We start from the raw sequence: 13,263 nt of genomic DNA, 5'->3' as shown, positions 1-13,263 counted from the left end.
TGCTTCTTTTTGACATATATTTTAAACCTTGAATGATGTTAATGGAGTAGTAAAAATATGAGTTTAAAAGAATCATCCTTCAAAGAACCGAAGAATTATAATTATGAAAATAAACAAAGAAATAAAAAGAACAAAAAGAAGTAGAGCTTTAAACTTCAATAAGCAAGGAGAATGAAACCAAAGAAGGCAATCATGGCCGGATCTTGTATTGGGTTGATTTGGATCTTGTATTGGGTTTAGATCTGGATCAACTCAAAAATCTCCATAGATCGAATCAGATCAAAATTTAGTAAATTCAAATCCGATCTGAAAAATGAAATGGATACAATTTTAGAACCCAATCCAAATTTACGGGTCCTTTAAACTGATTCAGATCGGGCCTATGCAGCTCAAATTAGGTCGGATCATGGGTCGACTCATTTGCAGCCTTACATATGAGCAACAAATTTGAAGCTATTTTTCTATACATAAAACAATATGAATAAATTATTTTTTTATCTAAATATTATCTAAAAAATATTTATCTAGAAAAATATAGATTCTAGAATAAATTTTTTATCTACAAAAAAAATAGATATCCATATATATAGATTTCCAGATTACTTACTTGAGAGTATGGGCAAATTATTTTGTATTCTGCTGCCTTCTTTTTACTTTTCTATTAGCAATATGATTGTCCTTTACCCTAACCGCTGTCGAGAGCAGAACAGGAATTCCAAGCCCATTTTGGTATCTCAGAATTCATTGAATCCAAGGTTACACGCTACATCACGTAACAAAATTCCTGATATCTACTATTGAATTTCATGCGGACAGGCAGACCTAGAGTTATATGCCTTGAATTCCTCCATCGAAGCTTGGAATGTAAGGCTGAGAAATATCTCCAGTCTACACCTGCAAGTGCATTGAGTACCGAGTCAAATACCAATTTAAGGGAAAGAATTTTGTGTCAGACGCTCAGATTTTGCAACCAAGATCACCGAAAGGCTTCCAGCATCAACTTTAAGAAATTAAGGTAAAGTTAAGCTATCTAAAATTCAAGAACCAGGAGAAATAACTAAGCTATATGAAATTCTAATTAAAAGCCAATCTTCTCTTCTGTTTAAGGAGTAGTTTGCATACAAAATAAGGGGAATCAAGTGACTTAGAATAGCCGACAATCGGAAAGGCAGCTTTTCATCTCCTAGGTCTCCATTGTCATATGTTTTTTTTTTTTTCATGTCACGAGACTACTAACAAACAGTATTGATAGAGGTGGATCTGACTCATTTTCGTGAGCTTCTTTTACCCAAAATAAAGGGTAAAAAATGACTACTAACAGCAGTCATCGTCATTTTCGTGAGCTTCATTTGACTACTAACAACAGAGCGCACTGCAGAAGATCTGGGATTTGCATTCATCTGACCAACGTTTCAAATGAAGATGACTGCTGACCATGATACGCACCACCATGCCTTCCATCATACCTGAAAACTTTGAACGACCAATTTTCCAACGGACATCACCTTGGTTTGCTTAGATCCGTGATGAAAAATTGCATTGACCGGTACTACATGTTAGGCTTATCATTTGAAATTTTGGCTGACCAAACGGTGTGTATCTCAATTGGTTTCTTGGGAAGGGGTTTGGCGGAAAAGTTGCAAGTGTTCAGAGAAAACCCAAACTGTCGTATGCGTACTCGTAAGTCGACACAGCAACGGTTCCGCATGAAGTTGGTTGTCTTACAAACATATGGACAGAAAGCACTTTTGGTTGCCTTTCTTATCCGGGCCACTTTTTCCCGGGTAAAGGTTATCTTCGGCCACCCGACTCATCCCTCCATCATCTGCTCTAACTACAGGGAATCGGATGTGATTCCATACAAAATTGACCACTCCTAGGAGTGATGAAATCATGAAAGTTGGATAACAGAAAAGATATTTCCGGGGGGGGGGGGGGGGGGGGGGGGAGGGGCCGAGGAAATCCAGTGCTGCCGGCTTCATGCATAGTAGTGGGGTGAAAAAAAATCCATTGCAAAATTGTCCGGTGAGAGAGAGAGAGAGAGAGAGAGATGGAGAGAGTATCTCTGGCTGCTCGTTAATGCAGTCACCGTCTCTGAAAGTTAAGGACTTTGATGGACCTCGCGTAAACACTGAAGAAGAGCACGGAGAAGCCAATAAGAACCAAAACAGTAACACCTGTCATTCCAGATTCAAAGCCCAGGTACTCCTCAAGATACTGTTTTATTGTGCCATCAAAACCAGCCCCAACTAATCTGGTTTCAACATCACCTAACTGTGATGTAATGATGCCTCGCAGAGTCCATGCAACAGGGCATATATAATAAAACCAAATCCACCAACCAGGGATATTCTGTGAGAAAAGGAACCATATACCATACTGTCAGCAACATGAATTTATATGTTGAACATCAGAAACCTAAAGGAAAAAAAAAACAGACAAGAAAATGTCTGGAAAGCTCCAACAATATGATCGTTGCAGACAAAATAGACAAGTATTTCAGAAGTGGTTCGAAAAAAAAAAAAAAGATTCCAACTTAAAAATGAAGTTGAGTAGTCAAATTCCATAATGCTATCTGAAAACTTCAATTGTCTGGTATCGGAGGGGGAAATCAATATTGTAGACCAGCAGAATGTATGTTTGACATGCAAATTTAACTGCTACTTATTTCTTAGTGGCCAGATAATAACAGACTAAAACTTGTAGAGAATTTGATAGTAAACTCAAGATCAACTTAAGTTTGGATAGTACATTTGGTTAATAACCATAACTAATATTTTGCTGATAATTATGTTATCTGTTATAGATATATTTCATAAAAGAGCAATTTTCATGTCTCTTTAAAACTCAAGTCATAGTCAACATAGATAATTATCTTTAGTTTTGAATCAAAAACAAGACCATTCACTTCCTACTATTCAAGCAAGCAATTGGACACTACAGGGCAATTGCCAGATTGTGGTTAGAAGGCTGTTGTATCATAGAAAGACATTGTCAATAGCAAAGGTTTAAGAGTAGATATGTTCCAGGATTCATGCAACTTCCCAAGAATAAAAGAAAAATAATATGGGGTATGATCAGGGTCCTAGCTACTTACAGGTTTTGGGACCAGAAAACCTGAGAGAAGATTCCACAGAGAGTAAAACGCTGATGAAACAACTGCTGCTAGCTGCTGAGAAGGTGTCAAACCAACTGCCATCATTCCATAGAATGTGAAGTAGGTGAAGGTGAGGAAACTGAATAAGAGGTATAATAAGAATTTCCCTGCAAAATAAAATGAATTAGAGTCTGTATTATGTGAAAAATTAAGCAATCACAGTCATGGCATCATTTCAGGGAAGTGAGGAACATGACCGGGAAGAATAATTATTGATATGATTAATTAGCTTTTAAGATTCTGAATCGGTCATACTTGACACCATGAAGAAGGCAAAGTATAGAAAAAGCTGCGAAGTTTGTTAAGATTCTAAGATGCAAGATTATGTACAATTGGTAAGCCCTTGTGGAGGATGGCTTGGATTAATCATACATTAAATCCTGAACCTAACATTCTGGGACTGCTATCTTTCCTCCTATTCATTCCTATTTAAGGCCAACTGTGTTTGTCAATGCAAATCCTGTCATTACCTTAGGATTGGTGTCCTACCGAGATTACATTAAAATTCTCAGAAGTAATCAGGATTTATCATAGTAAGGGAAAATAAACATCCTATTTTTCACCTAAATAGGGTGTCCAAATTTCTTTTTCGTGGGGTGTTGCATGAGAGTGCATTGAATGTTCAACAGTCGGTCACAGGAGTTAGCTTTATGTAATAGTATAGATAGATTTGCAGATAAGGTCTATTATCTTTGTTGATGTGAATCCTGAGATTTAGTTCTATCTCGGGTCCAGAGATACTCCTAGCATGCCAAACATATCATGAACATTAAGTATCAGAAAAAATACTATAATCTTTTTGATCACTCAATGGTAGATACACATGCACCACAAGCCCCGACTTGACAGTTCTAGGGGAAATGGAGAAAAAGGGACTATGCTTTCACAAATTAGTCCTTTCCTTGTAGCTTTTCATACTTAATATGGAACTTTGCCTGAGAAACTTCATCCTGATATAAATGTGAATGGTACTGAGTCTCTTCATTAATCATTTTCAATTTGGTGAAGTTTCTGCACCATCATCTTCTCATACATTATGAAACAGCCTACTTAGACAAGATGGAGAATCAAATTGTCCTTGAACTGTATGAAGATTGCTCTGCTCCCTTGAGATTCTTCAACAAAGTTGTTCACAAAGAAAGCAGCTACTCTAAAATATTGTGCATGTATTTCAGTTGGGGAGACCAGTTAATTGCTTTAACAGAATTAATAGAAATATATATGTGTCATAGTCCCTTAGCCTATCCAACAATAATCCCAGAGCACAACATGAAGTATGCTATTTTTACGCATCTTTCAAATAAGAAAAACAAAAATCATTTAGTGACTGATAACATCTTGCCCTATCAAAATGTTAGTTAATAAAGTAGAACTTGCACGCTCTTCTAGGTTGATCTTCATCTTAATCATCATTTCTTGAGAAAAGCATTTTTTTAGGTACAGGTCCAAAATGGTGCAAAATTTTCTCTATTGTACATGGAGATGATGTCTTAAGGATTTAAAACAGAGTGTGCAGCCTCTCTTCATCTGCCTTCTCCTCATCATCTTCAATTACCTCTGCTATTTGTTTTCATTCCCTTGAAGGGATTGATGTTGGCAAGTTAAATTCCATGGCATTATTTGAGACATGGAGTTGCAACATGTAAAGAGGCTAAGAGCAATGATGAGACAAAGGGATTTCTTCTTTTGGTTCTATGAATCATAGTCAGCAACTATGTCTGCGTTTTTCCTGTGGTTTTTCCTTTTAAACATAGAATTCCTTTCATAACTGCTTAACAGACATCCAATCTTGTTTCTTTGCAGATCGAGAACTTTTGCTGTAAGCCAATAACCATGTGGCCATAATATATGGTTGCAGACCTACAAGGTAGCAAATCAAGTTGTGCTGTTTTGATCAAAGTTTTCAGTACCAACTTATATCACCCAGTATGGGCATACCATACTGACCCGATATAGTAATGGTATAATATGGGGTCTTGATCAAGATGTGCAATACCATACCAAACCACCTGGTCCAATCAATATCGCACTGGCATGGACCACAAACTAGAATAATTAATGGTCTTGACATGTGAGTTTGCCCGAATAGGTGCAAACTGGTCCTTACCAGGTCAGAACTGCTTTGTTCCAAGTAGTTCAACCCAATAAAGGCCTTGTTCTGTTTTAGGGGCGCTATTATTAAGGGGAAAAGGACCTGACACCCCTTTTTCCCTCTTTTTCAGGGTAAGTGAGGAGAAAGAGAACATAAAGAGCAGAGAAAGAAAGGGAGTGATTGGATAGCGGAGGAGGTCCAAGAATTTCCCTCTTTCTTTTTTCTTTCTTTTACATCCCATAAATAGGTAAAAAATTAAAATTATGGGGAAATCATGCCAAAGTTTTGTATTTTGCTGTAATTTCATGATATATCAAGATCTTAATTAGATGTACGAAATGGTATAACGTTTTTAACTTTTGATATTTATTTTACCTTTATTAAAAAATATTTTGGATAAAAATTAATATAAAAAGGAGGCGATAAATTCTAAAAATCAATATGCATGGAGTTTAGTATGCTATCTGATTTTATTTATTGGTACCAATTTGGTAAATTTTTGGCATGTCATTTGCTTCTTGAATAAAACCCCAATTTCAAAGTAATTTATAGATTAATTAAGCTTTCAGACTTAATATGGACTGAAAAAATTTTCATGGTGCCCCTTATCAGAGACTATATTGACCATAATTAAAAATTTATCTTTTAAGATTTTATTTTAAATTAATAATTTTAATAAAAACTATTATTAATCAAAAAATTATGAGAATTCAATGACATGTATAGGCATTTCAGACATCTTTTTGGAGCAATATTAGTAGTTATGCAATTTATACATTTTTTTTATAAATTTAACATAAAAATAATAATGCAATGACAATTATGAAAATCTAGAATTATATAAATATAATGAAGTAATTTGTGAGGCAACTCGCACTTTTTAGGATTTTGGAAAATATTTCAAAATTTTGAGTGATTTTAAATTAAAAAAATAACCCATGAAAAATCATCAATAATTTGCTAATGCAGAGTGATACTTGATGCAACATTTTTTTGGAGTTGATGGCACATCTGCTGAAAATAGTATAGCTTGAATATATGAGCTAGACAAAGAAGATATTTTGAAAAAAATGGAGTGCAGAAGTCTGAGTCTTACAGGTTTGCAAGCTGAAAGACAAATATGTTTCCCTTTTAAACCAAATTCCACTTCTAACTTAGTCAAGGCACAACCATTTTTTATTGACTTAAGCAAGTCAAAATAGAACTTACAGAATCAAGCATAGGTGCTTCCACTTGTACTGTTTTCTTCTAATTTTTAAACTATAAGTTATTTTGAGCTTACAGAATCAAGCATAGGTGCGATTGATACATCTATCAAGCAAATTAGGGAGCTTTTGCTTGCTTTTACTCATGATATAGTTAAGCGGGATGGTTCTAAATTCTAACCATATTTGGTATGTTTATTAAATCTTACGAGTTTCCCTAGATATGTATTATCACATGATTATGGATTGTCACCTTTCTTTGATTTTGAAACTTCTATGCTTTACCCTTTTGCATGTTAAAGCTCATTATCAATGAGAATGATAAATTGATTATTTTTATCTCACCAAAATGATGGATATCAAAATGGCATCAGTCAAACAAAGAGGTCAAATTATGTTCAAGGGACCAAGAGTGCTAAGATATTTTTCCATGACTCAATTGAAATTGATGTAAATAGAAGAGAGGCAAATATACAAAAGAACTTTTAAAAAATCATGATGTGGCCTTGGGCTAATACAAATCCATCATGCATCTATATCTTTCTTTAATACTGCTAAGGAGATTTTAGATACTCTTGATGACACATCTACTGAAAAAAATACAACTTAAATAAATGAGCTAGACAAAGAAAATAATTCTAAAAAAATGGTGCAGAAGTCTAGTAAGTGAGTCTCAAATGTTTGTCAAGCTCAAGAAGTTGATTCGCAACTTCAAAAATAAACAGAAATTAGATAATTTTGAGTGAGCCTATTGTGACTCAGATAACTTGGAAAGTGAAAAAGACTTAATTATGCTTCCCTTTCTAACCAAATTCCATTTCTAAGTTAGTCAAGGTGTAACCATTTTTTATTGACTTGAGCAATTCAAAATAGTTAGAACTTACAGAATCAAGCATAGGTGCTTCCACTTGTACCATTTTCTTCAAATTTTTAACTGTAAGCTACTTTGAGTTCTCTTGTATTTCATTTAGGTAACAATTTGCATAGCTGGAAATAGTTCTAGGCTACACAACCAGGTGGCTACTAAGCTACCTTATTGTGTAAGTATACCAATGCGACATTATGCAGTAAAAGATGCACGTAGCCATTCCATTCATCAAGTAAAAATAAGATTATTATACTCAATTTTCATTTTCTCTAGCAGGTAATTGCTATGACTTCTATTGCTTGTTCAAAAATCAGTAGAATATGTTTCTCAGAATTTTGAATAGATTAAAAGACGAGTTACATACTAGGCTTTGCAGTTACAGAATCTTTTTTACGTGATTAATAGTATTAAGGATAGATATTAGAGCACGTGGTTGGTCCTTCGAAAATTGCATGCTTTAACATCAACATAATTCAGATAGCATGTAGGCATGAAGTTTCATAAGTCATTAGTTATACGTGTTCCTCTTATCTTTATCCATGCCTCTTTTTTTTCTGATTTTTTTTTCTTATATTGCTACACATTTGATATCTTTATTACCATATATAAATTATTTTTTTTCTTTTCAGTTACATGATCTGCCCAATCACTGAGTTCACCCTCTCGAGTCAAATAATTAGGGTCAGCAAGTCGAGCCCAGGTAAGAAGATTTCCAACATTGGAGTATCCTAATATATTATAGGTTTGCAAGAGGAACTTAAAGTCTACCATCTCCTTAAAAAGATGTATGGTGCCAAACTATGCAAGCAAAGGGTTTCCAAAGTGGCCAAGTTTCATCTTGAGGTTGGATCTAAATATCAACATTTTCAAGGACAAATTTCAGCAGGCATCACTCAGTAACCCATGCTTGTCCACACTAATGCATCTTTTCCAACATCATCAATGACTATTGGTGATCAAGCAGCCTTGGTTATGTTTGTGATGGCTGAAAACAACATGGTGACTGTAATGAAGGAGTAGGTGTTGTAAACAGTACTGATGCTACCACCCTCACCTTGGACATTACATACTCATTAATATGTATTTGTGTAGCAGAAGATGCGAAAGGCTCTATGAGGCACTTACCAAATTAAAATCACTAAGTCATCTGGCAAATAAATATAAAGCTATAAATTGTAAGATATGGAAAATAAGGGATGTATGTTCTTACCTAATGATCTTTCGTAATTGATCATGAAATAGGTGATGCAACCAAATATAACAGTTTGCGCAAAAATGTATGGGATCTCTACAATACCCTGTAATTTGAGACAATATTTCATGTTATGTACTGTTTAGACAAAACCAGGAAAAGCTGATAACAAAAAAAAAAAAAGAAAACAACCTGTGCTGCTGCATAAGGAAATGATGAGTACATTCTAGATGCTCTTTCTCTGTAGAAAACAGCCCTCTCAATAGAAATCACGGGCTGCACTGATGATGCATTATTTACTCCAAGAAACAGACAAGCAGCGTAAAGAGCCCCCATTACAAGTTGCAAGTCCAGTGGTGTTTCCCTACAAAATAGATAAGGTCTATCATTTGATACATGATACCGCTTTTGAAATATGGTATTTAATATATAAAATCATACGATTAAAATTTTCCATTAAATTTCTACATAAGATTCTTCAGCTAAACCAAATTAGTTTGAAACTGTGGTGAGGTTAGTATTTGGAGAATGCTATCATGCTTGAATCTGTGAAGAAACAGTTGACTTTTTGTAACATAATCCCATATCACTTGAAATAAACAAAACAGACGCAGAATTGAGTTGTTATAAGTACTTATGATGATCAGTTGCTTTCTTTGTTACATGGACCCAGGTCCATGTGTCAGGTTTTGTTGTATATCTCAGTGTGGTATCCTTTTAATAAATAAGAACAAATGGAATTATTTGGGTGCTCTAGCTAAATCAGTGTCCAGATAACATATGCTGCTTTCACCTAGAAGGGTGGAAGAACAATCAAACATATCATCATATGATTATTCAAGGAAAGACTATGGTCTACCTCTTATTTTATGGAATTCTAAGGGCACAGCTAGAGATGCTCCCTGACACAAGGAACTCTAGAAGGTGTTGAAGTGAACAAGACTTGTGGCAAATAGGCATAAGCCTTTCAAGGAGAGAAGCAAGCACATTGTTCCCTGAAAGCATAGTTCTATGCATCCATTGGACTCAACATATGTACCTAAACTAATAAAAGCCAGAAACCATGTCTTAAGCCTTCTGAGTTTTGAGTTGAAAAAAGTTTACAATTTTGGTTATGTTATTCACTATCCATCTAGTTGAGGAACCCTGCACTTTTCTCCCTTCCCTTCTTTCCTCCCTTTATTACTCACCCTTTTCTATATAATAGCTGCTTCCATTTTTCTACAATATATTTTCTATCAAGTCTTAAGGCATCTTGATATTGTCTATCAAATTTTAAGGTGTCTTCCATTTCTTTAGTACGAGAGCCTAAAGGCACATAGGCTACATAACCATCGAATAGCTGGAACAAACTTTGCAAAACCTCAGAGCCACATACACAACCCACTATTGAGGCTTGTATCCCATTTTAGTGAGAGCATTTTGTGTACGACTTTACCCAATCAAGTCATTCTGGACTTCAGTTAAGGTTATATTATTGATTGTTCATCATATTCTATTTTCATTCATGTGGTTCTTTTGCTTTGCATTGAAAGAGAAACAACCATGCATGAATATATAATGACACATCTGCTAAATAAGATAAGTGAATATTTGGTTCATAAAAACCATACACTAACTCCGAATCATTTTCAACTTTCAATCAGCTTGACTATGGATTGATGCTTTTTTAATCTCAAATCTCAATTCCTAGAAGTCCATAAAGATCATTAATATGATATCAAAATATGCTTGAGGCTTTACATGTAACCAACCTGCATTTTTAAGAAAGTATGTTTTTACAGCGAAATTTGGTTCATAAGTGACTTTTGGAAAACTTAACATAAGAAGCTGGAGAGAAGTTTTACCTTAGCAATGCATAAATTACTAAATGGATCCAGTTGTAGATTTTAGTCTAGAGAAGCTTACTTTGTGAGACCTGGACTCCCTCAAGCTAAAGACATATGTAGCAGCTTGCATGATAAATCAATTAAAAGTCCATGAGAAAGCACAGACATATAGCAAATCATATTCTAAATTTGCTTATATTGTTTATAACTTTATATTGCTTATAATAGGTTCCGCGTTATGTAAGTAAGTGATATAGTTGAGAGCATCAAAGAGATCTATGAAGAAATATGGATGCAATTTTAAAATTCATGTTAAATACAAAGAACTAACATATGCTAACTTATGTCAAAACGTCTTCAAGAGGGTCGATTGGTTACGGTCAAAGATTAAGTCCCAAGTCCTTTCCAACTATCTTCAGCTAGATCAGTGAGATACTGGGTCCAGGACCTGGTACATGAAAAACCAGGTTGTCACAGTTGCGACTAGCCTATGCAAACTGGAACAAAGATCAGGAAGGCCAATACCTACAGTACCAAATGTAGGACAGCCTAACATCTCAACAATTCACTGGGATGCCCTTTTTTTCTTTCATTCGATGGATTTCGTAGCTATTTAGGGTTTTTTTTTTTTTGTCATGATTTAGGATTAGGGGATGCATTTTAGGGTTTCGGATCTGGGGTTTGGCCTTAGCCTCCATGCCAAAGACCTGACAAGAGACCATGTGCTAGTACATTGTATAAATACAAGACAATATAACAAGAGAAAAGAGAAAGAGAGAAAGAAGAGAGAGATCTCAGGTCATGGGCATCATAAACCTCATAGCAAAATAGTGATGCTACGATATCGGCACCATAAACCTAATCATAGGCACAAAGACCTACCCTGATCTTAAATTATGACAAATAAGCCATAAAAGCCTTATAATCAAGTATGGAAAACAATAAACATAAAACTAAAGATGAGCTAAAAAACCAACATGGTGAATCACCAGGATGCCAACCATCCCAAGTGTTGGGTTAATACGATCCTGTATTGTCATAACTCATTCCCTGATCAATACTAGGTCTAGAACCAAGATTTAAAACCTTGTTAATGGTTCAATTAGAGAAAGAAAGAGTTCCATGAAAAATTAATTGCAAGCTTGTCTAAAGAAGATTGGTCAATGCAAGATTTCTTGGAACCAAGATACATCATCTCAATATTGGGCTCTATACCAATGCCACCCTACCGCTATGTCGGTACGTCCAGTATAAAGGCTGATTCAGTGCACTGAGAGTTGGTACACCCCCAGTACCATGTATGGGCACCGCAAGCTGTATGGGAAGGTACACATTGTACCTCCTAGTTTGGTACAATATGGCGTACCTCACTTGGACCTGCCTTATATTGCATGATAAAGGAGTACAAGAAAGTGCCTATGTTTATTGAAGCAAATATCATGAAATATCGAGAGTACAATGTGCCATGTCAATTGCATGGTAGAACTATTTATGAAGCCAAACAAGGTTAGGAAAATTTTTCATGGCAGTATTTTTTTATGAGCATAGTATCTTATAAGCGCTACATAGTAGGAAACGTGAACTATCAAAATTCTAATCCTTCCTAGATTTCATAGGCTAACTTGCAAAACATAGATTTAGAAATCACCATGCACATTTTAGCAAACTTTAGTTAAGGATGAGTTCTTTAGTGCCTAATATAATTATGCAAATCTAAAGCTCATGTGAAGGTCATTCATGGCTAATAATTTAAAAGAGATTACATAAACAAAACCAAAAACAATTTAAGGTGAACATATAGGTATTCCAAATGATAACATTCTAAGCGGCACCAGCCATCAAAAAAATTTTTTTTGGCTACAACTCTTAGGTTACGTTTGGTAGCTGGCAATCTATCCAGATTGCTAGCAATTGAAAGGGCCCCTACCAAATTATCATGTTTGGTATGTTTTTTGGATTGATAATCCAGATTATCCCTCATGAGGTAATCTGGATTACCAAGGAAAGAGATGACTATCCAGATTACCATTACTTTGGTAATCTTGCAATAAAATTTCTGGATGAAACTGCCCTTCTCCCCTCTCCCCTTCCCACGTGGCACCACTCGTCGCTCGCCCGTGCCTCTGGCGGCAGGGCCGCCTCCTACACCACCATCGTGGCCCTCATTATCGTCCTTCCCGCCGCCACCACCCATCCCACGGTCTTCTTCCTCACAATGGGCAACGAAAAGAGGGGGGCCAAAACCAGCACCCTCCTCTACAAAATCCGGCCAGTGGTGGCCGAAAACCAGCCGATCGACAAGCCGCCGCCGTCTCCTTGATGGCAACCACCGGCAATCAAGGGGAAACCGCCGGTCTATTGAGATCCAGCGGTTTCAAGGGAATGACTGCACGTGGAAAGAGGAGACAGCCGGCCAGCCATCTCTTTCCTGACCCTCGCTGCCTTCTTCCACCGGCATGGCCTCTGGTGGGGCGGGTGAGGGCGGCAACGCCGGTGGGTGAGGGCAATGATGGAGGCGACTACCAGAGGCATGGAGTGCGGATTCACTGGGGGCCCAGGAGGCAGTGTGGGAGGGTGGGAGGAGGCACGGACAGTCGGGGGCGGTACTGAAGGCACGACGGCCGAGTGGCGGTGTCGGATGGCCGAGGGTGGGGGGGAGAGGGAGGGAGGGTCGGGGTGTGGCGTGCGGGGGAAGAAGGAAAAAAAATAAAAATAAAAGTAACAAAAATAATAATAATAAGTATTAAAAAATAATAAAAAAATAAATAATTTGATTATTTAATTAAAAAATATTTTTTTCATACAACAATTTTTATCATTAAAAAATTAAATAAATATTTTAAAATGCTAAACTAATAATAAGGGTATTTTAAAATTTTGATGTTACATTACCAGTAATCTGATTGTCATACCAAATATG

The 13,263-nt window shown here is 36.1% G+C and overlaps 1 protein-coding gene and 1 long non-coding RNA gene across 3 annotated transcripts in view; one reads left to right on the top strand and one right to left on the bottom strand.

Moving 5' to 3' along the window:
• Positions 1 to 2,060: 2,060 nt before the first annotated feature.
• Positions 2,061 to 8,487, top strand: LOC140858209 (uncharacterized). 2 transcript variants are annotated; one of them, XR_012141779.1, is made up of 4 exons: positions 2,061 to 2,202; positions 4,961 to 5,024; positions 5,380 to 5,445; positions 7,952 to 8,487. It is a non-coding gene; the product is annotated as an uncharacterized lncRNA (long non-coding RNA). The 2 variants fall into 2 exon arrangements; XR_012141778.1 differs by lacking the exons at positions 4,961 to 5,024; positions 5,380 to 5,445 and having other exon boundaries at positions 2,063 to 2,202.
• Positions 2,086 to 13,263, bottom strand: part of LOC105046231 (ABC transporter G family member 51) — a 32,408-nt gene continuing 21,230 nt past the window's right edge. The window contains exons 21-24 of the mRNA XM_073258729.1: positions 8,707 to 8,878; positions 8,533 to 8,620; positions 3,098 to 3,264; positions 2,086 to 2,352 (exon numbers count right to left, since the gene is read on the bottom strand). Of these exons, the coding sequence (XP_073114830.1) occupies positions 2,086 to 2,352; positions 3,098 to 3,264; positions 8,533 to 8,620; positions 8,707 to 8,878 (694 nt within the window). The remainder of the gene's footprint in view (positions 2,353 to 3,097; positions 3,265 to 8,532; positions 8,621 to 8,706; positions 8,879 to 13,263) is intronic.

The sequence above is a fragment of the Elaeis guineensis genome, chromosome 5 (genome assembly GCF_000442705.2).
Source record: "Elaeis guineensis isolate ETL-2024a chromosome 5, EG11, whole genome shotgun sequence".
NCBI lineage: Eukaryota > Viridiplantae > Streptophyta > Magnoliopsida > Arecales > Arecaceae > Elaeis > Elaeis guineensis.
The sequence above is the reverse complement of the archived record's forward strand: the minus strand, read 5'-3'. Positions and strand labels throughout refer to the sequence as shown.